This window comes from Microtus oregoni, unplaced genomic scaffold (genome assembly GCF_018167655.1).
Source record: "Microtus oregoni isolate MIOR12 unplaced genomic scaffold, Mior012 000000F_ref0000247, whole genome shotgun sequence".
NCBI lineage: Eukaryota > Metazoa > Chordata > Mammalia > Rodentia > Cricetidae > Microtus > Microtus oregoni.
In genome coordinates this window covers 54,364,856-54,388,075 of record NW_024543059.1, presented here as the reverse complement: position 1 = coordinate 54,388,075, position 23,220 = coordinate 54,364,856, and the positions used below count along the sequence as shown (strand labels likewise).

Genomic DNA, 23,220 nt, shown 5'->3' with positions numbered 1-23,220 from the left:
GCCAGTGCTCTTAGACATCACACCGAAATCCTCCTCATCTGGTTCTGACTCCGTCGGTTCTGAGAGAGCATCTCAGGGTGCCACTCAGGTCTGACTTTGACTAAATATTCTAGCCTTGGCCTCCTGAATGCCGGTGACTGGTGTGTGTCCTTGGTTGGGCTGATGCCTGCTGCTGCTAGCTTTTAATTAAAACAGTTTTATTTATTATTTATTGTTATTTAGTGTGTGTATTTGTGTTTAATGTATGAAGGCTGAAGGTCAACACTGAATGAACACTGTTCTCTCCCATCTTATGTTTTGAGGCAGGTTTTCTCCCTGAACCTACAGCTGCAGTTTTGGAAAGGCTGATTGGGAGCTGGCTGCGGGCTGGCTGGACAGCTATTCCCAGAGATCCACCTGTCTTTGCCCACCCAGCACTGAGTTCGCAGATGCACACCTGAACACTTGGATTTGTTCTTTATGCAGGTGCTGGGAATCTGAACTAATGTCCCCGGGCTTGCACAGGATTTTCCCACTGAGCGATCCCCAGCCACTCTGTCTCAGTTCATCTCTTCCAGTCTGTCTTCTGTAGCACATCTGCTTTGTACCAGGACACAGCCTCAGTCCTTTGTGAAGCTGGATTCTCTTTCTTTCTGTTTCCTTCTCTGCCTTCCCTTCCTCCCATTAACAGTGTTTCACTAAACTCTTCCCCAGGCTAAGCTGTCTTCTGAGCACAGGGCCTCTAAAGAAACGCCATCCCGAGGGTAGACTACATCTTCTTTTCCATTGTGAGATTTCTTACGCCTGCCAAAAGTCCAGGTGTAAATTAAGGAGTGAATGCATAAATGATATTTAGAATGCAAACCCTGCTGTCTAGGAACCTCGCATGCTTTGGGCTACGGTGATAAATCTGCACGCCCCAGCACAGGGTGTTTGCTGTCGAGAACAAACAGGTTATGGTGAGCAAGGGACACACTTTAATTCATTCTGGGGGGCTGCCTAGGAAGCAGCTAGAGGCTCTCACTACCAAACTGCACATTTAATCCCTCTCCTTTCTTTGCAAAACTGCACAGACTGAGGTGCAAAAACTTAACAAGAGTGATTTGATTATATGTGCCTGCTTACCGTGTTGACTTTATGGTTTGATTATATGTACCTGCTTACTGTGTTTACTTTATGCTGGTTCCTTTGTTACCTAAAGAACTGTTTCCTACACTGGCTCTGTGTGAGCCACAGGTGACATCCCTTCTGGAGAAACATAGGCAGTGTGTGCCCCTCGTCAGAGGGCTTCTGGGTACCAGCCATGCTCCCAAGCTTAACTGAAGAGTGACATTATTTTGGATAGAATATTTCCAGATCATCTTAGGGCTGGGGAAAATGGCTGGATCGGCAGCAGGCTTGCTGCACAGTCATGAGGACTTGAGTTCGGTCCTCACAGTGGATGTGAAAGCGCTGGGCACACCTGTGCACACTTGCAGTGCTAGTGCTGGGTGTGGGTGCTCAGTAGCCAGGCAGCTGAGCCTATTCTATGGGTTCCAGGACATTGAGAGGCCCCATGTCAGAAATAAGGTGACAGGGCTGGGACTGTGACTCAGAGGTTAAGAGCACTTGCTTCTTTTCCAGAGGACCTGATTTGGTTCCTGACATTAGTGGCTCATGACCACCTGTAACCCTCGCTCCAGGAGACCGGACACCTCCAGTCTGCACGCATACCTGTACTCCCGTGTACATACACACACACACACACACACACACACACACACACACACACACACAGCAATAAGAATAAAATTAAAATATAATAAGGTTGACTTCTGGCCTTCACACACACTCAGACACACAACACACAGTCACACATATGCACAATACATACTTGTGCACCCACAGACATGCATGCTCACATTGTCTGTCTGTCATCCCAAATCAAAAGTCTGAGATGCGCTTTTCTTCCGTTCCTATTCAAAACACACAGAGATGACACCAGACTCCAGATTTAGCCTCACTGACTGCAGGGAATGGAGAACATCTTCCCGAGTAAACGGAACGTCTAACTAAGGTGAAAAACAGTCCCAAATATGGCTCTTTCTGTCTAACATCTACCTTCAGGTGTTGCTACTTACTGCAAAATGCTATCTTTGAACAACCACATCAAAACCAAAGCGGCCCCAAGCAACACGGGAGCAACGGAAGCGATAGACTGTTTCTGTCCGTAGTAACACTCCCGTGGGAGCTGTTGTTTGTGAGACTCACGCTGGTTGTGAGATCAAGGTTCTTACAAACGTGATCTTGGAGGGGCGTGAGGAATTTTACAACCTTTCCACTACTTACTCAACAGTGCACAAACTATTCTTAGTCTGTGGAAAACAAAACAAAATGCTTCTCCTCCTCAGGGTAAAGCGTCTGCAGTTTGGAAACGACAGCCTCTTGTTGTTCCCACAATAACAGGTGTGTGTCAGCCTCATGACCCCGGGTAGAGTTGATGAGATACATGCCTCAGTCACCCTATTTCTAACTCCCTCCCTGCTTTTCTGTCTGCATTATGTCTCCGAGTTGCTTTTGAAGAGAGTGCTAAGACAGTGAAGTAAAGGAGGGAGAGCTTTTAAACACACAGTGCCGGAAAACTGGACAGGTGCACACAAAAGACTATGTGGAAACCCCACGCTTATCATATACACAGCTAACCCCAAACAGATCATTGGCCTCACTTAACTCTTAGGAGGCTAAAACCATAAAACTATAAAATGTGGTCATTTTCTTTATAATATTAGATTAAGTGATAGTTCTTAAATCTAGCACTAAAAGTGTCAGTGAGAAATGAAAATATAGATCAATTATCATTATAACTAAAAACTTGGTAATCCAAAAGATACCAAGAATGGAAAGTACAATGTAGGGACAGGAGAAAATAATTTGCAAGTCGTATGACTTCTATGGGACTCATATCCAGGATATAGAAAGATTTATAACTCGGCAACAGAAACACAAGTCACTCAGGGGCTGCAGCGATGGCTCGGTAGTGAAGAGGGCTTCTGTGCAGTCACGAGCACTGAGCGTGGGCCCCAGCACCGCGCTGTCTGACACATGCCTACCATCCCAGATGCAGGAGGATACGTGGAGCTTGCTGGCTTTCAGCTTAGATGAGGAAGCAAGAATTCCAGTCTCAGTGGAACAGGTGGGGAGTGATAAAGGAAGAACCGGGTGCCCATTTCTGGCCTCTGTGTACACAGCATGTGAACATGACCACACACACACACACACACACATATACACATACACATATACATACACAAATAAGGAAATTTTTAAAATGCAAGTAATCTAATGAAAAAATGTACAAAGGGATCTGAATAAATATTCCTTCAGCGAAGATACCGAAATGGCCAATGTGCATATAACAGACGTTCAGTAATATTGTACATCATAAAAATTCAAACTGAGTCAGAATAAGGGTTGGAGAGATGGCTCAGTGGGTACGAGTACCCACTGCTCAAGCACAAGGACCTGAGTTTAAATCCTAAGCACTGACATAAAAAGCAAGGCGTGGTCACGTGAGTCTGGAGATGTGGGAAGCAGAGACGAGAGGGTCTCTGCGGTGTTCTGGCCGCTGGCCTAGACACCCTGTCTCAAGGGAATAACGTGGAGAGTGTTAGAGCTTGACACCTCGCATCCTCCTCTGGTTTTAAGACTTAAGACAATGAAGTCCACAGCTAAAAACATAATATTTATATAATCAGGAGACGCTGTGAAAAACTATCAAGGCAATTTGAATTAATGTCTAGAAATGATGAACAGGATTATTAAAACCCCTAGGGATAAATGTGTTTAGCAGATAAATGTGTTTAGTGGACTAGACACAGCTGAGCAGCAAGCTGAAAGAACTCTTGGAAGGAAGGGCTCAGATTGGGGTGTAGTGAGACGAAGCCCTGTAAGCCTGCTTGGCTTCCTAGAACTCATAACTCGACAATTAAAGATGAAGTAACGAGATGGCTCACCAGTAACTGCACTAAACTCCTGTCAGATTGACATCCGCGTTCACCAGAGTTAAAGTGCTCAGGTATGAATTACCTGGAAGAGGACTGAGCCATTTATTAACTGACATGGACGTCATGGTTTGGATCTAAAAGTGTCCCCCAAAACTCCCGCTGCGAAAGCCCCGCTTGTGTACCGTGACACTCAGAGGACTTCCGGGACAGCATTGGATAGCGCAGGCTCTGACCTCATTCACGCACTAATCCACCCGTGGCGGGCTCACAAGTGGAGCAGAATGAAGTGGTGGGAAGGTGGGAGGCAGAGCCTGGTGGGAGGAAGCATGACTCTGGAGTTGCACCTTGAAGGATTACATCCTTTTCCTGAGTTCCTCCCCTCCCCTCCCCTTCTCTGCTCCTTGGTTGCTGTGAGGTGTGAGGCTCACAATCTGGAATCTAAAAATGTTGAACTGTGTGTAGTACGTGTGCGGGGGGGGGGGGGACGCATTCAGCGAAGGCTGAGGTGATGAGGGAGGAGGGAGACGTGTTGGTGAAAGTTGCACGGTTTCTGCTGGGCTCACCTGTAATTCAGCACTGGGGAAGTAGAGAGCTGGAGGATGAGAAGGAGTTGAAGGTCACCCTCAGCTACACAGTGAATTCCAGGACAGCCTGGGCTACATAAGACCCACACATAGGCGCACAGCATCCCCTAGGAAGAGCACATTCGAGAGATCTGCCGCTGAACAGGGTAATGCTGGTTAAAATGACATCGTGTACTTGAAAATTGATTTCAGAGTGGATTTTATGGGTTCTGACCTCAAAAGTGTTGACTATGTGAGGTACTATATAGATTTTAGTTCTTCTGTGTCATCTACAGATATTGAAACACTGTGGTATTCATGATCAATACATATAATTTTTATTTCATTATTTAAAAATAAAAATTCTAAGAGATAATTGGGTATACACATTCAAACTTCAAGAATATGATTTAAAAACAGAAAAGTGTGCTGGCCAGAGGTTGCTGCCAGGTGTCTGTCTCTATTGCCCAGGTCTCTCTCTGAACCTGATGCTCACTGTTTTCAAAAGACTTGTTGGCCATTGAGCCCCTGGCATCTGCCTGTCTGCACCCCCACAGCTCTGGGGTTACAGCTGCATGTCACTGCCCTGTCGTTTTGAAATGTGGGTGCCAAGATCAGAATGTGGGGCCTAGCGCTTGAGCGTTAAGTGCTCTACCCAGCTGCCCACCTCCCCAGCCCTCCGCTCTTCCTTTCTCTGGTTGCTTCTATTGGGCATATTGCCAGACAGCAAGAAAAACAGCTAAGGTGGTTGTTTAATGCAAAAACCCCAAAAACGATAAAAACAGACTTTTGACAAGGGACACCCCCACATTTAAGTAGTACATTACTCGTTTTTCTCTCATGAAACTTTGATTACTAATCAAAGGGATAAGGGTGGGAGAGTTATTCTGATCAAAGCCAGCAGTTGGATAGGTCAGACGAAACCTTTAAAGTCAAAATCCTTACCGAAGAAGGATATAATTATTGGGGAATAAAAGCAATTAGAACATTTGTAGCTCTCTATTTAAACTTCCGTGTGGGCTTTTCAAAAAAAAAAAAAAAGGGGGGGTAACCTCGACATGCATGGGAAAAACAAAGAGAAACTGACAACTGCAGGATATAAAAATTTATCCCAAAACCCAAAGCCAAGGGCTGAAGACATAGTTACGTGGTGGACGCTGGCTTCACAGTCACAGGCCTTGGGTGCGGTCACCAGCACTGAAAAGGGGGAAAATGCAACCGCTGACTACAAGACGCCTCGAAGACTAATATGTGCAAAAACAAAGGACAAGCTCATCCCCACCTTAGATCACATCACAAGCAGCGTGTCAGCACTGTGATCTCAGCACTTGGGAGGCAGAGGCAAGCTCCAGTACCATGACCTAGGAGAATTGTGAGTCAGTGGGCTGCACAGAGACTTACCACCAAACCAGATGAATTGTATTAGTGCTTAGAGATGAATTCAATGTAAAATAATGCAGAAATAAATTAACATGGTGTCATTATTTATCTCAAAGAGGTGGGACTTGGACTTTTTCCCATTTTCCCCTACATTTTAAAAATGTTTGTTTGCTATTTAGATGGAGAAAAACAAGGCAGGAGTCAGTTTCTTGGACTTCTTATTTCTCTTCTTCTTGTACATGTCCTCGGTGATGAAGATCAGAGGCAGAGGTGCCATGTGGCATTGAGACGGGAGCAAAGGAAAGAGGGAAAAGACGGAAGTGAAAGGAGAGGGGTGGGAACACGGACTTGCCGGGCAGCGTCACTCAAATGGTGGACACATCCGAGGACCCACCAGGACAGGGCCGGATGAACAGGGTGTGCTGCAGCCAAACGTCGGCTGCTCGTCTGTGGACGGCACAGAGGTGTAATGTATTCCACAACAGTCTGCGCTCCGCCAGGGCGAGCAAGGGTCTCTCAAAGGCTTTGTGGAAGAGGGTGGTACTCTCTCTTTCCTCCCACCTATGGCCACGTAAAGGCAGAGCCTCCTTATGTGATACGTATTGGGAGGTTCCACATATATGGATTATTGAGACTAGGCCAATTCATGGAGACAGAAAGCAGCATTGAGGGTTCTGGGCGCAGGGGAGGGAAGGAAGGGTCCTATTACTTCATTGTCTATAGAGCCTGCGTTGGGTGATGGAAACTATGGTACTAAGTAGCTGCACTCTCTGCTCAATACAGCACATACAGACACTGCCAGAGAAGTCTATAGGTAAATGACAGGGTTTGTGGATGCTATTACATATATCACACAGGAAAAGCCCTCCCAAAGGAAAATGGAAAGGATTGAGTAATTCTTTAATCCAGAGAGTGAAGAAGGGCCAGGCAAGCAGAAGGCCTGCTGCAATGAAGACACACTCCGCAAGTCCCAGACTAGGGTGGCTGTCCTTTGCCGCTCTGCTGGTGTGGGACAGGTGGCCCCAGGCTAGGCCATCCTCTGCCACTCTGCCTGTGTGGATGGGTGACCCCAGGCTAGGCCATCCTCTGCCTCTCTGCTGGTGTGGGACAGGTGGCCCCAGGCTAGGCCATCCTCTGCCACTCTGCCTGTGTGGACGGGTGACCCCAGGGGCTCTAAGGGCATACTCTGTCCATGGCCTGGAGAGCACTCGTTCTGAGACTGTGCCACGTAAAGATATAATTACTAGGCTATAAGCAATGCGGAAATTACAAATTCCTGTTCAGTGAAAGCTCTGTCTAGGAAAGCAAGTGTTGTCAAGCACTCTGCCCTGCATGTGGATGGCTGCTCTGAGTTATATTTATGGAACAGACTGAACTGTCAAGCTGAAACCGGGGACAAACAGGAGGCTGTGTGTGTGTGAACAGCCACACACCCACCCCTCAGCCCCTTTTCTCCAGCAGTGTTCTGGAAGAGCCTCATGAGGCTTCCTCTAGCGATACCCCCACAGCAGTTTCCCATTACCTACTGGGATTTGAAGGAAAATGCCAAACGGGATGAAAAGATTACTGGGAATATTTTATGAAATCTAAATTTATCTTCAGTTGGGAGAATGGGTGGGGTGAGAGGCAGGCAGGAAACACAACCTCCTCTGTAAAGAGCCTACAGGTTGACAGGATGGGGGAGTGGCCAAGGATGCAGACACCTTCGGGGCAGCAAAGTGGGAACTTCAGCTTAAACATCAGGACCAGTAACTAACTAGTCCAAGTGAACTGGAATATATTTTTAGTGTTAACCTAGCGAATGAATTATGTTCATTTAGTACCTTCCCTGGTACCAGGATCACTTCATGCTGGCAAAGCATCACTAGACCCCACCTAGTCCACAAAGATGGGTGAAATATTGAAGCCCCTCTCAACACCGCCGACACACATCTCGATAGGTATGAAGACTCCCATAAGGAAATGCATGATGAATTTAATTCACAGGTACGGCTTAGTCTCTCCTTTGCTTCTGCCACACTGTCAAGCACCCACATTGACTGCAAGGAAGGGAGCGATGCTCATTTCTCCAAAGTCAGCACCCGGTCTCTCTTTCCTTGTTGACGCTTCCCAACAGAAGGCACTCTGTGCACACAAACATGGTCCACAGGCAAGATATGAGCGAGCGGCAGCTGAGTTCGGGTGTTCCTAGGTTGGCACAGAAAGCCAGAGATACGTGGAGGAGCACCTGGCTCCATTCCTCCCTTGAGACCGTGCAAAGCTTTTAAAGTTGTGTGGACTCATTAGAACAGTCCTTTAGGGACTGCTGAGAGAGTTTAGCGCTAATAGCACTGGTTGTTCTTCCAAACTACTCAGGTTTGTTTTCCAGCGCCCACATGGCAGCTCAGAACTGTCAAAAACTCCAGTTCCAAGGGATCCATACTCTCTTCTGCCTTGTAGGGCACCAGGCATGCATGTGGTACACAGACATCTGTGCAGACAAAACACCCATGCTCATTAAACTAAATGAGGAAATAAATAAACGGTCTTTTCCCCTGGACACAGTGGTGCCCACTTGCAATCCCGGTGCTCTCAAGGCGGACACAGGAAGATTGCAAGTTTAAGGATGGCCTGGGCTACCTGGCGAGACTCGGTCTTTCCAAAGAAAAGAGGACAGGAGTGGGTTGTGTACAAGATGAGGGGTGTGATGAGCATCCGGGTAGCATGTGGAGCCCCTCTCCATAGTTACAAATGGTCTCCGACGTGCAGACTATGCAGAGCTGAGGGTGTAGCACCCCCAGGAACCTGGGGGCTCACTGTAGACCACAGTCACTGTGCCGCTCATTCCGAGGCAGAGCCTCCTGGACTCAGTGATTCTTTAGCCTGTTGTTCCTGTGTTATCTAACTGGATATTGGGTTGTGTTCAGATGTAATAACGGCAAGCAATTGTGACTCCCCCCCCCCCCAGATGACTCAGAACTTAGGCCAAGACATGCTTATTGGCGTTTCTAGAGACCGATTAGCATGTTCTGACCGCATGACTGCAGAGCATCCCTGCCTACAGGAAAGGAGCGAGCACTGTTTCCATGTTGGTCCTGTGTCTAATTATCATCACCTTGCCAGTGTCATGGTGGTAGGCCTTACAAACGTCTTGCCTGCTATGGTTTGACTGTCGAACGCTCCTTACCAGCCCCTGTATTTAAAGTTAAGGCCTCCTTAGGAGGTGAGCCACTGGGAGGGGGGCCTTGAGGCTGATAGCCCAGCTCCATTTTCCTCAGGTTTCTGCCCCCCAGTTCTGCTGAGGTGTATGGAAGGTCAGGAGTCCCAGGCCCAGCTCCCACTTCCTTGAATCCCTTTACTGCCTTGCTTCCCCCTCCATGATGACCTATGGCAAAAATCATGAGCCAAAATAAATGCTTCCTCCTCAGACTAAGTCAGGTTGTTTGGCCCCCAATGACAAAAGTAACCACTGCACCCCTTGAGGTATTAGATGCCCTTATAACAGAGTCCTCCCAACCTTCCCTCCCACCTTCCCAGCCACCCCCACACAGGTCCATGCCTTACAGGGGGTTGCTCCTTGTCTCCTTTGTTCAGCTGTAGGAGGGCACAGCGAACACTAGTCCCCTTTCAGGATGCAGCCTTTGTCAGATACCCAATGCCAAGCTTGAAGCTTGAGCTCTCTCCCTGCACAGTTGTGAAGAATGTTCTCTGTAAACATGCAGGATCTGGGGCTCTATTGGAGCAGCACAGAGTGACTACCATCCTGCCATGTTCGCAGGCTCGTGGGGCCAGTTATCGCTCTCTGACACCCATTTCTGACTTTTAGAATTAGTAATTCATCACACAGTAAGCCTCCACCAAACTATGCAGAGCTCTGGAGCCCGGGCATGCCTCACTGGGTGGAGATTTGTGGCCGTGACAGCTCCAGGGCTGAGCGTCTCTAAGTGTGGCAATGGCTGGAGCGATAGGAATGGGGGTCCCCACCATCCCCATGCCCCTTTCTGTGTTCTAGAACACAGAGATAATTACCTTGTGCATTCCTTGTTCAAAACTTGTACCCGTGGAATGAAAACAAAATGATGGCTTTATGAGTTTTGGTGTGGATGGGAGCTTCAGGTACCTTGAGACACCTTGCGTATATCCCTACGGCAGCCTGGCAGGTGCAAATTGCTGAGTAACTCCAAATATGGGTCCCATAAACCTGCCATTCATTTAGATGTACAGTATGCGTTTCTGTTTCCAATCAAATGCGGTTGGAGAAAATTAAGATCCAGGCTTGCTCTTGACAAATTTTACATTACTTTATGGCCAATTTCCTTCTGATGCAATGGGAATGGAAGCTTCCCTTCCCTTAGATGTTGTTAACGAAGGTGATTTCAAAGAATGGTAATTGTGTTCTCTATAGCGAAATGGGAAACGAGAGGAGGGGAAACCACCCTTGACTAAGCTAGGCCTACACCTGGTAAGATGTACTATGTGATGAAGCCCTCCCCAGACAAGAGTGCAGTCTGCCTACCCCCTGGAGAGCTGTAGGCACTGTAAGGGTCCTCAGAGCACCTCTATCCCAGATCCTGCTGGCTGTGCTACAGGGGGACAGTTTCATGCCCGCTTTCACCAGCACGCACTGTGGTGTCTCTACCAACAGCTTGTTTCTGCCCTCACCAGAACATCGCTGCTTCCTGTTTTTTGCACAAGTAGGCATGTGGCATTAAGATGCACAGCAAGATTTGAAATTAGACGAAGTTGAGCTGCCATCTGGGATCATCCCGGGACTCACTCTGCAGCCCTTGAACCACAAACCTTCTGCTGTATTCTGACTGAGCACTCTGGCGGCAAGCTTAGAATACTGTCACAGGCAGAAGCCTGTGTTGTCCTCATCCTCTGGCTGCCAATGTCACTGACTCTGATCATAGTACTAGTTTGCTAGTTTGAACAACAGTCCCCTTTCCTGTAACCAAGAACTACTTTAATCATGTTTACTGATTCTAGAATGATGCAGCAGAAACATGCTGAGGTAAATTGTGTCTCTATTTTACAACTGATTTCAGGATAAATGCAATCCCTGGAGCATGCTCAGTTTCCTATCTAAACCTCCATAAGGCCTTGATATCTATTTCTCTGCTTTTACCGATGGATGTAAATTTCACAGAGTTGGGGGTTATTGCTTTACTTGTCATTTGCTGCCTCCTGCCACCCCTTCCCCATGTTAGGTACAAGGTAGGCCCATGCATACAACAAACTAAGGAATGAATGCATATTGGTTAACCACTCATCAGACTTAAGCTAGAAGTTATAAGAGCTCATTGCAAAAGAACTGGACATGCTCTCTTGCTTTGACATCTGGTCTACCATTCTGGAAGGTTCATTAATTGAAGTCTGTCTTCAAGAGACGTAGAAATTAAGGCTAGGTATGTGCAGTTGTACAGACCCCACTTATCATCTTTGTCCATTCTTACGATTAATGTGCTTATTAGCTGGATTTATTTGAATATCTTCATAACATGTATAATCACCTATCAGTATGGTGATTTCTCAGAAAATTAGAAAACAACCTTCCTCAAGACCCAGTAATACCACTTTTGGGTATATACCCAAAGAATGCTCAATTGTACCACAAGGACATGTGCTCAGCTATGTTCATAGCAGCATTGTTTGTCTTTGCCAGAACCTGGAAACAACCTAAATGCCCCTTGACCAAAGAATAGATAAAGAAAATGTGGTACAGTTACACAATGGAGTACTACACCGCAGAAAAATTAATGACATCTTGTAATTCAGGATCTAGAAAACATCATATTGAGTGAGGTAACCAAGACGCAGAAAGACAAATATTATATGTACTCACTCATAAGTGGCTTTTAGACATAAAGCAAAGAAAACCAGCCTACAACTCACAATCCCAGAGAACCTAGACAACAATGAGGGCACTAAGAGAGATAAACATGGATCTAATCTATATGGGAAGTAGAAAATGACAAGATTTCCTGAGTAAATTGGGAGCATGGGGACCATGGGAGAGGGTTGAAAGGGAGGGGAGAGGCAGGTTAGGGGAGCAGAGAAAAATGTAGAGCTCAATAATATCATAAAAAATATGTATAATCACAGCCAGCCTCTGTCTACCTAGTACTCAACAAGGATTTCCTGAGATTTGATGCCTACAAAACATAATATCACTAAATTATGTACAAGAAGGTAGATGAGACTGGGAGACATGTAAGGAAACCATTGGAGATACCATGGGATCTGAAAGTGCACACAGCTACAAAGAATAGCTTATCCTCACTGAGGTATGATGCTAATACGGCCATGCAGAGTGGAAGCACATTTTTGTCAACAACAAACTGTGTATACAGGGGTGGTCCCAGAAGATAATACGGCCAGGGCACTGTCTTGTTTGGTACACGCACACTCTGTGATGTGTGAAGAACATCAGAACTCTCAGGGCCAAGCGCTACTGGGCGGGGGTTGGTCTCTTGTCTCCTTCCCCTCTTATGCTTACTGCATAGCAGGTGCTCCTCGTGAATGTGATGACTGATGTGGGCAGTCTGGAAGAGTATCTCCTTCCTCAGCATGCGGGTTCTATCTGGGGTTTAGATAAGGAGGCTGAGGCTGGGTCGTAATGAACAAGTAGGTCTGTGTCCGGCAACATGAGAGAAGAATATTTCCTTTTAAGATAAGTTTTTCTTTGCATCACTTGTATGTGCCTGTATGTGGTCACGTGTACCTGAGTGCAATTGCCGACTGAGAGAAGAAGAGGCAGTCTAATCCTCTGGAGCTGTTGTGAGTCACCTGGTGTGGATGCAGGGGACTGAACTTGAGTCTTTGCTAGAGTAGTGGCTGCTTTAATTTTGAGTCATCTCCTGCCCCTGGAAGGGTGTTTTCTGTGGAAGGAACAGCAGGGACATGTGGATGAGCAACACAGGCGCCCAGAGTGTGTGGAGCCTGGGCCCAGGAGAGCTGCCAGGGCCGAAGCTGGGCACACACAGGCAGTCCCTCTAAGCTATGGGCCAGCATTGCAATGGAAGCTTGCAAGAAACATAAGTCAGTCTGTAAGAAGATACGCAGTAATAGTCAGCTGAGATGTCCCATATGTGCAATTCATTTTCAGAATATGCTTCTTATAAGAAATAATTGTTTAACTCTGCACTTAAGGCCGAGAACTCTCAGCGTCTGCCTGGATCTGAGACACTGCAGATAGCACCATAGCCACAAAGAGAGAAAATAATAATAATAATAAAGTTTTCTTTTCATGCCGAGCTACAGAAACTGTCAAGGTTAATTCTCTCCCTTATAGTTCTAAAAGAGTCTCTTTCCTGCCTGGAGTAATTCAGAGGAGGTATTCCTTCTCCGAGGGGAGGGGAGGCCGAGGGCTTTGCAGAGGGACGGTCCTTCGAACTCATGGTTGCCTGAGTCTCTAGATGGCACGTCTTCCCCGGGCTGTAGCACTGTCTGTGTGTAATTAAACACCCTCCCCTCGGTTTGATTATGTGGGTTAATTTTTATCAACTAGACACAAACCTAGGCAAATCTGAGGTGGGGGACCCTCAACTGAGAGAAATGCCTCCCCCGATTGGCCTGTCTGTGTTTCTGTGGGACATTTTCTTTGCTAACGATTGATGTGGGAGGGCCCATACTACTGTGGGCAGGGTCAGCCCGGAAGGTAGCCCTCAGGTGTGTGAGCCATGAGGGAGGTGTGGAGAGTAAGCTAGTGAGCAGCACTCCTGCAGGGCTAGCTCTTCCTCTGTTCCTGCTTGAGTTCCTGCCCCACTTCCCTCAGTTCCTATCTGGGAGCAAAGCCACGTATGTAGAGTTAACCCGTTCGTTCCCCCGAGCTGGTTTTGGTCAGTGTTTTTATCACAGAAACAAGAAGCTAGCTAGGGCAGACATCAGTATCAGTGAGTGTATACTGTGATGTTTGGGGGATGACTGAGGGATGCGTGCAACTGAGCTGGAAAAGACAGAGTGTTCAGTGCTCAGTGGACCACGGTTCTGTTGGAGCACACAGAGAAAACAGGTAAGGAGACCTGGCCTGTGAAGTTTCAGAGGGAAACAAAGTATATCAATCATGGCTCTTTCTGTCTCCCTCTCTTTCTCTGTATGAGTGTGGGGTGTGTGTGTGAGTGTGCAGAACAGTACACAATGGAGTCAGGGATCAGCCCTCAAAAATTGGTCTCGACCATTCTACCTTGTTTTGGGGACAGGGTGTTCCTTCTGTCCTGTGACTGCACACATATACCAGGCTAGCTGGTCCCAGGACCTTCTAGGAAATTCTCCTGCCTTCTCCCCCCCATTTCTTTGAGGACGGTTGGGATTACAGAAGCATGCTCTTGGGTTTTATGTAGGTTTAAAGGGTCAACTTCAGGTCTTCAGGCTTGTGCTGCAAGCAGCAAGCGACACACAAAGCCACCTTCCCAGCTTGCCTCAGTGACTCTTCACGGCCAAATCTACTCTGAGTTGCAAATTGTTCCAATTACATTGGTGCCCTGTATTCTGCACCCTTAGAGTAGCTGTGGCAAGTACAGCCATTGGTTGAAGACCCATTTCAACTATCTGGAGGCATATTCTCATATTCATTTCAGAATAATGAGATGTTTAAATATTTATTTCTTTCCAATAACTGGGTAGGCCTAGGCTCTTCATTTTAATAAATTCTGTCCAAATACCGGCAAGTCACTGCTCAGGAGATATTGGCCCCGAATCCCCTCATGATAATGGAGCACACATCAGGATCACATGTCATCCCCAGCTGCCACTAGCCGTGACCTTGGGCAAATCACACAACTATTCAGGAATACCTTTTGATAATTTTTTAAAGTTGTCTGTGTAACTCAAAAATCCTGAATATGTCTTAAGAGATCTGATTAGTTCAAAAATATAGAAATGAGTTAACTATGTGAACTATAAATTGTGGTGGGGGAGATTGGTATTTAGGAAATGACCCCTGCAGCAACTCTAAATGGTCAGACATTTGACACAGGCTAATTTTAGAAGAAATTAAAAATATTTATATAGACAGGGTTTATTTGACAAATATTTATTGCAGACCCAGGAATTATGCTAAAACCTGAAAATATGACATACATACAGAAAATAGTCCGGTCTCCGAAAGCCAGTTGCCAAGCCGGGAGGCAGACATTTCATAGAATTCTAGATATGAAGACCAAACATCTAGCCCTGGTCTAACCTGGGCTACATGACAAGGAGGGCTTTCTGTGGATGGGATGTCTCAGCTGGGAACACACTTCCTGTGATTTTTGTCTGGGAAGTTATAATGATTGGAACACACAGTAAAAATATTTATTTGTCCAACGCTGGCCTAAACATTTAAGACGGAAGGAGTACGTGGAAGAGAATCTGAATGCAGCGTATAAATGTCGTCACCACCCACATTTTGCCTAATCATGCGTTCACTGACTTCCAGGAGAGTCCTTTTCCTGCATCAAGTTCAAGAGCAGAGGGGACACTCTTCCCTATGAGAAAGTCATTCATTGTCTCCCTAGCTTAAGAAGCTGCACAGCTGCTGCCAGAGTAGTCTGGAACCTTGCTGACTCTCTCCTATCCCCCTTCAATCTCCTCCAGATCGTATTTTCAGGGCAGGAAGTCCACCTGCTGCTGCCTGGCCCTAAGGTGATGGACGTGCACCTTGCGAACAGGTCAAGTAGGCCCATGACAGACAACAAGTGCTGTCTGCTGGCTGATGCGATCATCTCCACATTCACCAAACAGAAGGTACAGGGTTTAGCTTAACTGTGACGCTGAGGCCACGCTACAGAGGAAACTAAGCCTCACAGGGCAGTGTCATAAACTTAACATCTTGAATGTAGAAATCAATCCCCTTGGCAATAGTTTTGATACCCACCTTGTTGAATGACTAGTTATCAGAGCATGCGCCCACCCCAATCTATAGATGGGGTTAAACAATACAATGGTAGTTTTATGTGCTCTATTCTGTATAGAAGGCTTTATTTATATGCTCCTACTGTAGTAACAGCATTTAGCTCAGTTTGTTGTCGAGCAAACAGCACAGACGCTGCCCTCTGTGAGTCAGTGTGCCTTGGCTGTCTACTGCCTCCCACATTGTCATTCAGCCCTGGCTTTATTATTTAACTGCTTTCTCCTTTGTCTGTCTTCTCCAAGGAGATCAAAGGCCCTTTGAGGATAGGGATTGTGCCCAGTCCTGAAACTGTTCGGCCTTCAGTGAGCATTTGCCAGGGCCTGCAATGAGCTCCAAACCTCCAGAACAAATCACTGTGAGGCTAAGACACTCCTGACAGTAACTCTCCAGCTTTAATATGTACAGGAATCACAAGGAAGCCTGTTAGGTGGACTCCCACGTCTTGTTCCCAATGCTTTTTGTTTTTAATTTTTTTCTTCTCCATGGATATACTTATAGTTATTGTTTTTCTTGCAAAAATAAATTTAGGAAAACAAGACCTACAAGGCCTTGGGACCACACTGATATTTCCCATGGAGGAAACATGCGTGTAAAGTGGAGTGCTCAGCTCTGCCCCCACGTTCTGATCTCTTTCAGTACGTATGAATTACATACCCACTAGTGCCAAGTTCTACTCCATCCAGTTCTTGGAGTTACACTGGTTAAGAAGATGGACAAAGACCGTTACCGTGACAGCACTAGATTGTCCTCAGAGGGGATCTGACAGACAGCTTTAAGCTTACTTAAATTAAGGTATTATGAGATACAAGGAAAGAAAAACAAAATGTGGCTCATCAAAAGATGACATCACCTGAGGTCCTGTGAGAAGAAAGACTTTGGGGAGGGGCTTCCCATGAGAAGGAGGGCAGATCCTGACGGAAGAAACTTCACAGGGGGCAGCCTACAGTCCCTCACCAAGGACACAAAGCTGGAGTGATGTTGGCACTGCCTCCAATGCAAAATTCCTGCCATCACAGCAGTGTGGGGTCAGTATTTTAACTATTGTCACTGTCACACAAATCTTTCTTTTGTTAAAAGTAGCCATATTATTGAAATTTTAAATTAAAATTAAACCCTTTACTTTTATAAGAGAGAGAGAGAGTGAGTATGTGAGTATGCACTGTGATTCACTCGTAGAAGTCAGAGGGCAGCTTGCGGGAGTATATTCTCTCCTTTCACCACATGGGTCCCGAGGATGCACTCAGGGCATGCCAGCAAGCGCCTCTCCCTGCCGAGCCAGCCCACCTGCCCACACTGTTGAAGCTCTTCACTGGCAGAAGCTGCTTGACCTCGTGACTCCTTTTCTGTGTAATTTCATCGGTGTTGGCAGACCGGGTGTGCTAGCACCTGAGCATGGGGAATTAGCTCATGCAGAATTTTCTGGACACAGAAATGATTTATCACTGATTGGATTACTCAAATGTCATCAAATGGAGCTTAATAAACGGTGTCAACTTGTCGTTAAGCATTTATAGACTTTCTAAAGAGGGACCCTTCGTCCATAGCTTTGAAAGAAGTTAGAGGACGTATTGGTTTTCTCCTGATTATTTTTTAGTTGCTGAAATGACTTGTCCATACTTCCTGGGGACATCTGCATATTAATAACAACAGCACAATCACCAAAAAATACCAAATAACCCAGTGCCCGAGAAAGGAAAGCACAGGTCCAAATGTGCTGTCGGCCTATGGCAACTTCCACCTGAGGCTGCTCGTGAAGTGTAGAGGTATCTGCAGGGCCTCAGCTCTAGGGTCCCTTTACTGTCTTGTCCTTAGCCTGTGCAGAGAAGGGTAGGGCAGGTGACAGACAGGTGGGCCTTCTGTGATAAGGGTTTGTGAAGCGGGAATCAGCTGCACTGTAATTCCCAAGGTCTACCAGATGGAAAATGGCTTTATCTACCTAGAAAGATCTAGGCTTGAAATAGAATTGAGTTCTCTCTCTTTTCTTGGTGCTGGAAGACTTGGTTCCTTCCTCTGAGAGCTGCTTGATTGAATGTGTTGAGAGAGAGAGAGAGAGCGTGCACATGTATGTGTGTGTGCACGTGTGTGGTCTCTGTGTGTATCTATTTTGTTTGGTTACATTATGCTACAATAATGAGGAAATTTTCCCAGGATATGAACATTGGTTTCTTCTCTTGTGCTTGAGCAGTCGTGTTAGCTGTCAGTGGCTTCCAAAACTGACAACACAGAGGATAATCACTAAATACACACAGACCCAACGGGGCAGGAACGAGTGGGAGGGAAGAGAGACTGGGAAAGAGGGCGGCTCTACTGGGCAGAAAAGCAACATCCTGGCCTTCTGTGTGTATACTCATGCCGGGATTACAATTCCTATCTTCTTGTCTATGAACGTGGGAGGAGAGGGAGAAGGGCCTATTATGGCAGACAAAAGGATGTTTTAATCTTCACATGCACCCACCTGACTCAGCCTATCATTGAACAAAAGCACACCATAATTTAATCTCAATAATAATTTAGTCCATAGTCATAGGCGACAAGCCTATCAAAGCAGACAACCTATAATTTGTAAAATTCATGTGCTGGGGATTAGGGCCACCTGTTGAATTTAATCTTTGAGTTATAATGTTAATTCCGTCGTGTAAATGCACATAAACACCACATCTCTATCTGTCTTTGGGACCTGGAGCTGTGGAGATGTGAACGGTTTCTTCATGGTATCTACAGGTCTCTCTAGGTTCTATGAATCAAGAGTAAACTCGATGTCCGTTTGAGTTCTGATCAGGATGCAGGGGCATATGGTTTTGGGGTTGCCTCATTCCAGGGTATCTGTGATTTTTCTGAGGCCTGATGTGAGAGAGAAGAAGAGAAAGGGGGACATGGTGCCATGCGACAGTGTGGTCAGGACAGGAGAGGTTTTGTTCCCTACCCCCTGCTGTGTTAACTGGAGTAAAGTTCTTCTCTGCAGACACCCTAACAAATGATTTCAAGCCTTACCTGATGGAGACTGCGGACAGTCTCAAGCAAAACTGAAGCCACCAGTAGCTTCTAGGTGTTCGTAGGGGTGTGTGCCTCAGGTTGCCCCTGGGAGTGAGAGCTCCGTCCATTTGCTGGCCAGAGCCACAGAGGGTAAAGTGGGCCATTGGACAGGTTGGCCTCAGCTCATTGGGACAAAGGGACATGGCCCACTGATGTAGAGCATCTTGGGTTTGCACTTGTTGCTTTGCCTGGTGTCATCTGTGCTCTGGTGCAACCTCGGAGTGGGACTTGTGAGACGGGCCCTTGCTTTTTTCCTTTCTCCTTCTTTCCTTTCTTCTCCCTTCCTTCATTCTTTTCTCCCTTTATCCTTGCTTTTTCTTCCTTCTTCCTTCCCTCCCTCCTTCCTTCTTTCTCCTTCTTTTCTTATTTCCTTCCTTTATCCTTCTTCTACTTCTTCCTCTTTTGTTCCCTCCTCCTTTCTTCTTTGCTCCCCTCCTTTCTTCCTTTCCTCCTTCCTCCATTCCTTATTGTTTCCCCTTCCTCCTTTCCTTCTGTTTCCCTTCCTTCCTCAGCTCCCTCCCTTCTTCCTTCTCTCCCTCCCTTCCCTCTTTTCTTTCCTTCCTTCCTTCCTTCCTTTTCTTTTTTCTTTCCTGTCTCTCTTGGATTTTTGGCACAAGGTGCCCTATGTTACTCAGACTGACCTCAAATTTGCCATTCTTCAGCCTTAGCCCACAGTGTTGGGTTTGCCAGAGTGTGCATACTGGGAGATGGTGGTTTTCAAGGAACGAATTGCATCGATACGGATAATTTATACAGAGAAGACCTCCGTCTGCCAAGAATTTCCATTTGCATGTAGCATTTCTTAAAACATGGAAAGGTCATTGTTCATCCTAATCACACAAGGCCCCGATACCCTGAAAATATTAACAGCACACCTGTTTGCATAAGCATTTTTTTTAAAGATTACTGTTAAACTCTCAGTCCTCCTAGTTGGGGATAGTTGAACACTAGGTTCCAGAAGAAACAAAGTATTAGGAATATCATCCCATGTCCATCAGAGCTTGCAGGGTCTGGATCTTTAGACATTCCCTGTTCATGAATGGTTCCACAATTTGAGGTGGGTTCCCACTAAAGAACAAGTGTGAAATCCACCACCATACCTTATTGATCACATGCCAGTGACCCACACAGAATGCCACATCCATCCCCAGGCAGAAGCCAGGGCTAAAGTTCCCCACACCTGCAGGCCTTATCAGTAGCCCGCACATGCAGACCCCAGCACGACATCAATCAGCAACCAAGGCGAACCGAAACTATAATTGTTAAGCCTCTGCATTGGAGTTTTAAGTCTACCCCAAATGGGCACCTCCTCCTGTTCACATCTCAGAAGTCTCCCTAGTACAACTTCCATATTGTCAAAGAAACATTGCTTGCCTCTCAGAGGATGTGAGCTCCTCCTCGGTGCACCCCACAGCACCGTTTACAGCCAGCGCTGGCTTCACCTAGCAGCGCATCTTGCTCCGCTCATCTCGGGGCACGCCTTATTTTCATCAGGCATTCAGGGATGGGAAAGCTGAGTCCTGCATATGAAGCCCCTTTGGGTTCTTCACATCGGTAGCATTCTACACAGCACAGGTGCGTGGCAATACTTGGATTGTCACTTAAAGTCTGACTTAACTCATGTGTGACAAGAGCAATCTTCTTGCTCTGCAAGGAACATCTGCAAATATTACTTTGGTTCACGATCATAACATGCAGTAAAAGAGTTGAGAGCTTTCAAGTCATCTTCTAGGTTTATAGACACAGAGTGGAAGTGTGTGTGTTTAATAAACACACTAGCAATTTCAAATAATCAGAGATGAATTTAAACTGTATTAAAATATCACGGGAATCAGGAAACTTGATTTGGTTTCTCCCAGTGGCTTCCTGTACTGAAACCGGAGACTTGTTAGTCTAAGGAAAGGAGGTTCAATTTAAAGGGAAAAAAAACCCAGCTTATTAATTATTAGCCAAGCCATGCAGTAGCTTCCCGGAAGGCAAAGGAAAACAGGCTTTCTAGCCAATGGGAGCTGTGTATGCCTCCAGCCCTCTGTGCCTGCCAGAACTGGGCTCCCCAGGGGCTGGGGCCTTTCAGCCCAGAGCAGTACCCAGCAGAGATCAGAGGGGGGAACCTGAGGACTGAGCTGTGACGGGGGCTCTTTCTTGTTCTCTCTGGAAGTGCAGGAGGAACCATGGTATTAGACCCTGAGATTCATGTTTCCTCTCACCCGCGCAGTACTGGTCTAGAATACACCAGGCTCCAGCAACTGGACATCCATCAGCAGCTGCTATTGCTAGGGCTCAGGATTCTAGTCCAGGATCTTTGAGGTTTGGGGTCCACTCACCTCATTCCTATTCCTTGATGAACTTTGCATCCTCCTCGGAATAGCAATTCATAGCTAGCACACACCCCTCCCTGCCCCAACTGGTGCACACTACCTTCCAGCCTCCGAACTAACACCTTCTCCTGTGCCTCACCGCCCCAGCAAAGAGGAACAGTAAGGTGTACAGGGTGCCCAGGCCAAGCGGTGGCCGGCAGGATGGCGCACAAGCTGTCACCTTGTGGTCTGCTACACCAAGGTATCCATCCAACTGCGGGTGTCCGGCGGGGGCGGTCCTACGTGGCTGGGGACTGCTCTCTGCTGGCTGCGCGCTGCCGGCAGTCGCCTGCTGCTGTTGTTGCTGCTGCTGCTGCTGCTGCTGCGGGGGCCGCTCCTTCTGGCTGCCGAGGCTGCTGTACACGAGCAACAAGCTGGTGCACATGGTAGTGAGCACTAAACACACTGCCAGACCATGGTGCTGCGGGCGGGAGGGCGGGCAAGAGAGAGAAGACAGCGACTGAGCACTGAGCGTGGAGCCGGGAAGCTTGCGGCTCCTATTGACACGCACAGGTCCTGGGCAGCCGGGAGCAGAGGTGACATGGTCCAGTACACCTGCCGGGGATGCACTCACAGCCCGCGTCTCACAGTGGTGGCACGCGCAGTGACCTGCGGTGAGGGTGAGCATGCTCGCCCTGGGCAATTTGGGGAGGAAGGTCTGGTCCCCACCTATGCTGCTGGGATCTCATCCGTCTGCACACCATCTCTTCTGGGCCCCCGGGGCTTCCCGCAGCGATCCCCGCTAAGTTTGAAATCCGACAAGGAAACCAAGAAAGTCGATGATGGTCCCTTCTCCCCGCCCCTCTGCCCCTCCGAGTTTGTGCCCAGCAGTGGCTGTGGGGCACCTTCCTTTCCAGAGAGGTCAGCCTGCTCCTCTGCTCTCCAGTCGCTCCTTGGATCACTCATTAAAGATCCAGGAGCCCAGGCATCTCTAGTGTTTATCCCGGGGTTCCAAGCCAGGTGGAAAGTTGTCACCCATGACAGGCGACCTTTTGCCACAGGGCTAGGTACCCGGCCAGGCTTCTACGGGCATCCCCTGGGACATAGAGCCCCGGGGGTCCTTGCCTCTGCCTGGCGGAGTTGGAACAACAGACTCACCATCAAGGTCTTCATTTTGAGCGCCTCTTTTGTGCGGAATTCTCAGGCAAGCGCGTCCGGAGCCACTTTTTCTTGGAGGCTGTCCATGGTGGGTGATGGGGCAGAGGCGCCTCGGATGCTTGCCTGGCGGCCAGCGGGCAGCTGAACGGGAGCAGAAGCCTCGCGACCTGGGAAGCGCTGCTGTGGCAGAGATTAGAGGAGAATTAAAACTGAGCCGGACCCTCCGAGTCTCAGCGATCCACACACTGCCTCCTGCCGCCGCCTGCTGGGTCCTAGAGTCCTCTGCAGTCCCCCTCCCAGCCCCCAAACCATCTTTTCAGTGATGTGGAATTTCTGGGGCGAGACAGTTAACCGCAAGGGTGTACCCACTTCTTGGTTTGGAGATTTATTATCTTTTCATGGAACCATCAAGCTAAAAAGGACTCAGAACCCAGTTCGATCCTGAACATGGTGGTCATTTGAAAATTTACTAACGAAAATTTCAGTTTTATGATTCTATTAAAAACAAGTTAACTTCCCAAATGCCAATAGATCTATTTATATTTGCATTTTGTGTTTGCTGCTTGGAAAATGTTACCTTAGAATTATTTTTCTGAAAAATTATGTCAGTGCAATTTCTAGTTGTTTTCGAATGTCCTTTTCCTTCTTAATTTTGTTTTGACAAATTGTTAGTCTCATGCTTCCTTTGGACCGTACTCTTTCATGTAAATGACTTCATTCATCATTTGCTTCCAAGAACACAATTTATATTTCTACTCAACCTTTGAAGTCCCCAGTACTTAATTTCAAAGTTTCGGAAACAGTCAGTGCATCCTACCCATGTGATTAACCAGGACCGCAGAGTCTTCCTAATCGCAGTGAAGATGTACTAGCTGGTGAAGATAAAAACATGATTTTTTTAATCATATAAGCCTGGTGCTTCACTTGTGCTGTGTAAGCTAATCCACTGACAT

General features: G+C 47.0%; 1 protein-coding gene across 2 annotated transcripts in view; it reads right to left on the bottom strand.

The window, feature by feature from the left end:
* St6galnac5 (ST6 N-acetylgalactosaminide alpha-2,6-sialyltransferase 5) overlaps positions 1-22,552 on the bottom strand; it is a 150,435-nt gene extending 127,883 nt beyond the window's left edge. For both annotated transcript variants that reach the window (XR_005974667.1, XM_041656612.1), the window contains exons 1-2: positions 22,268-22,552; positions 21,351-21,590 (exon numbers count right to left, since the gene is read on the bottom strand). Coding sequence is in view for 1 of the 2 variants with exons in the window: in XM_041656612.1 (XP_041512546.1) it covers positions 21,351-21,590; positions 22,268-22,282 (255 nt within the window). In the remaining variant the exon portion in view is untranslated. The remainder of the gene's footprint in view (positions 1-21,350; positions 21,591-22,267) is intronic.
* Positions 22,553-23,220: the final 668 nt, after the last annotated feature.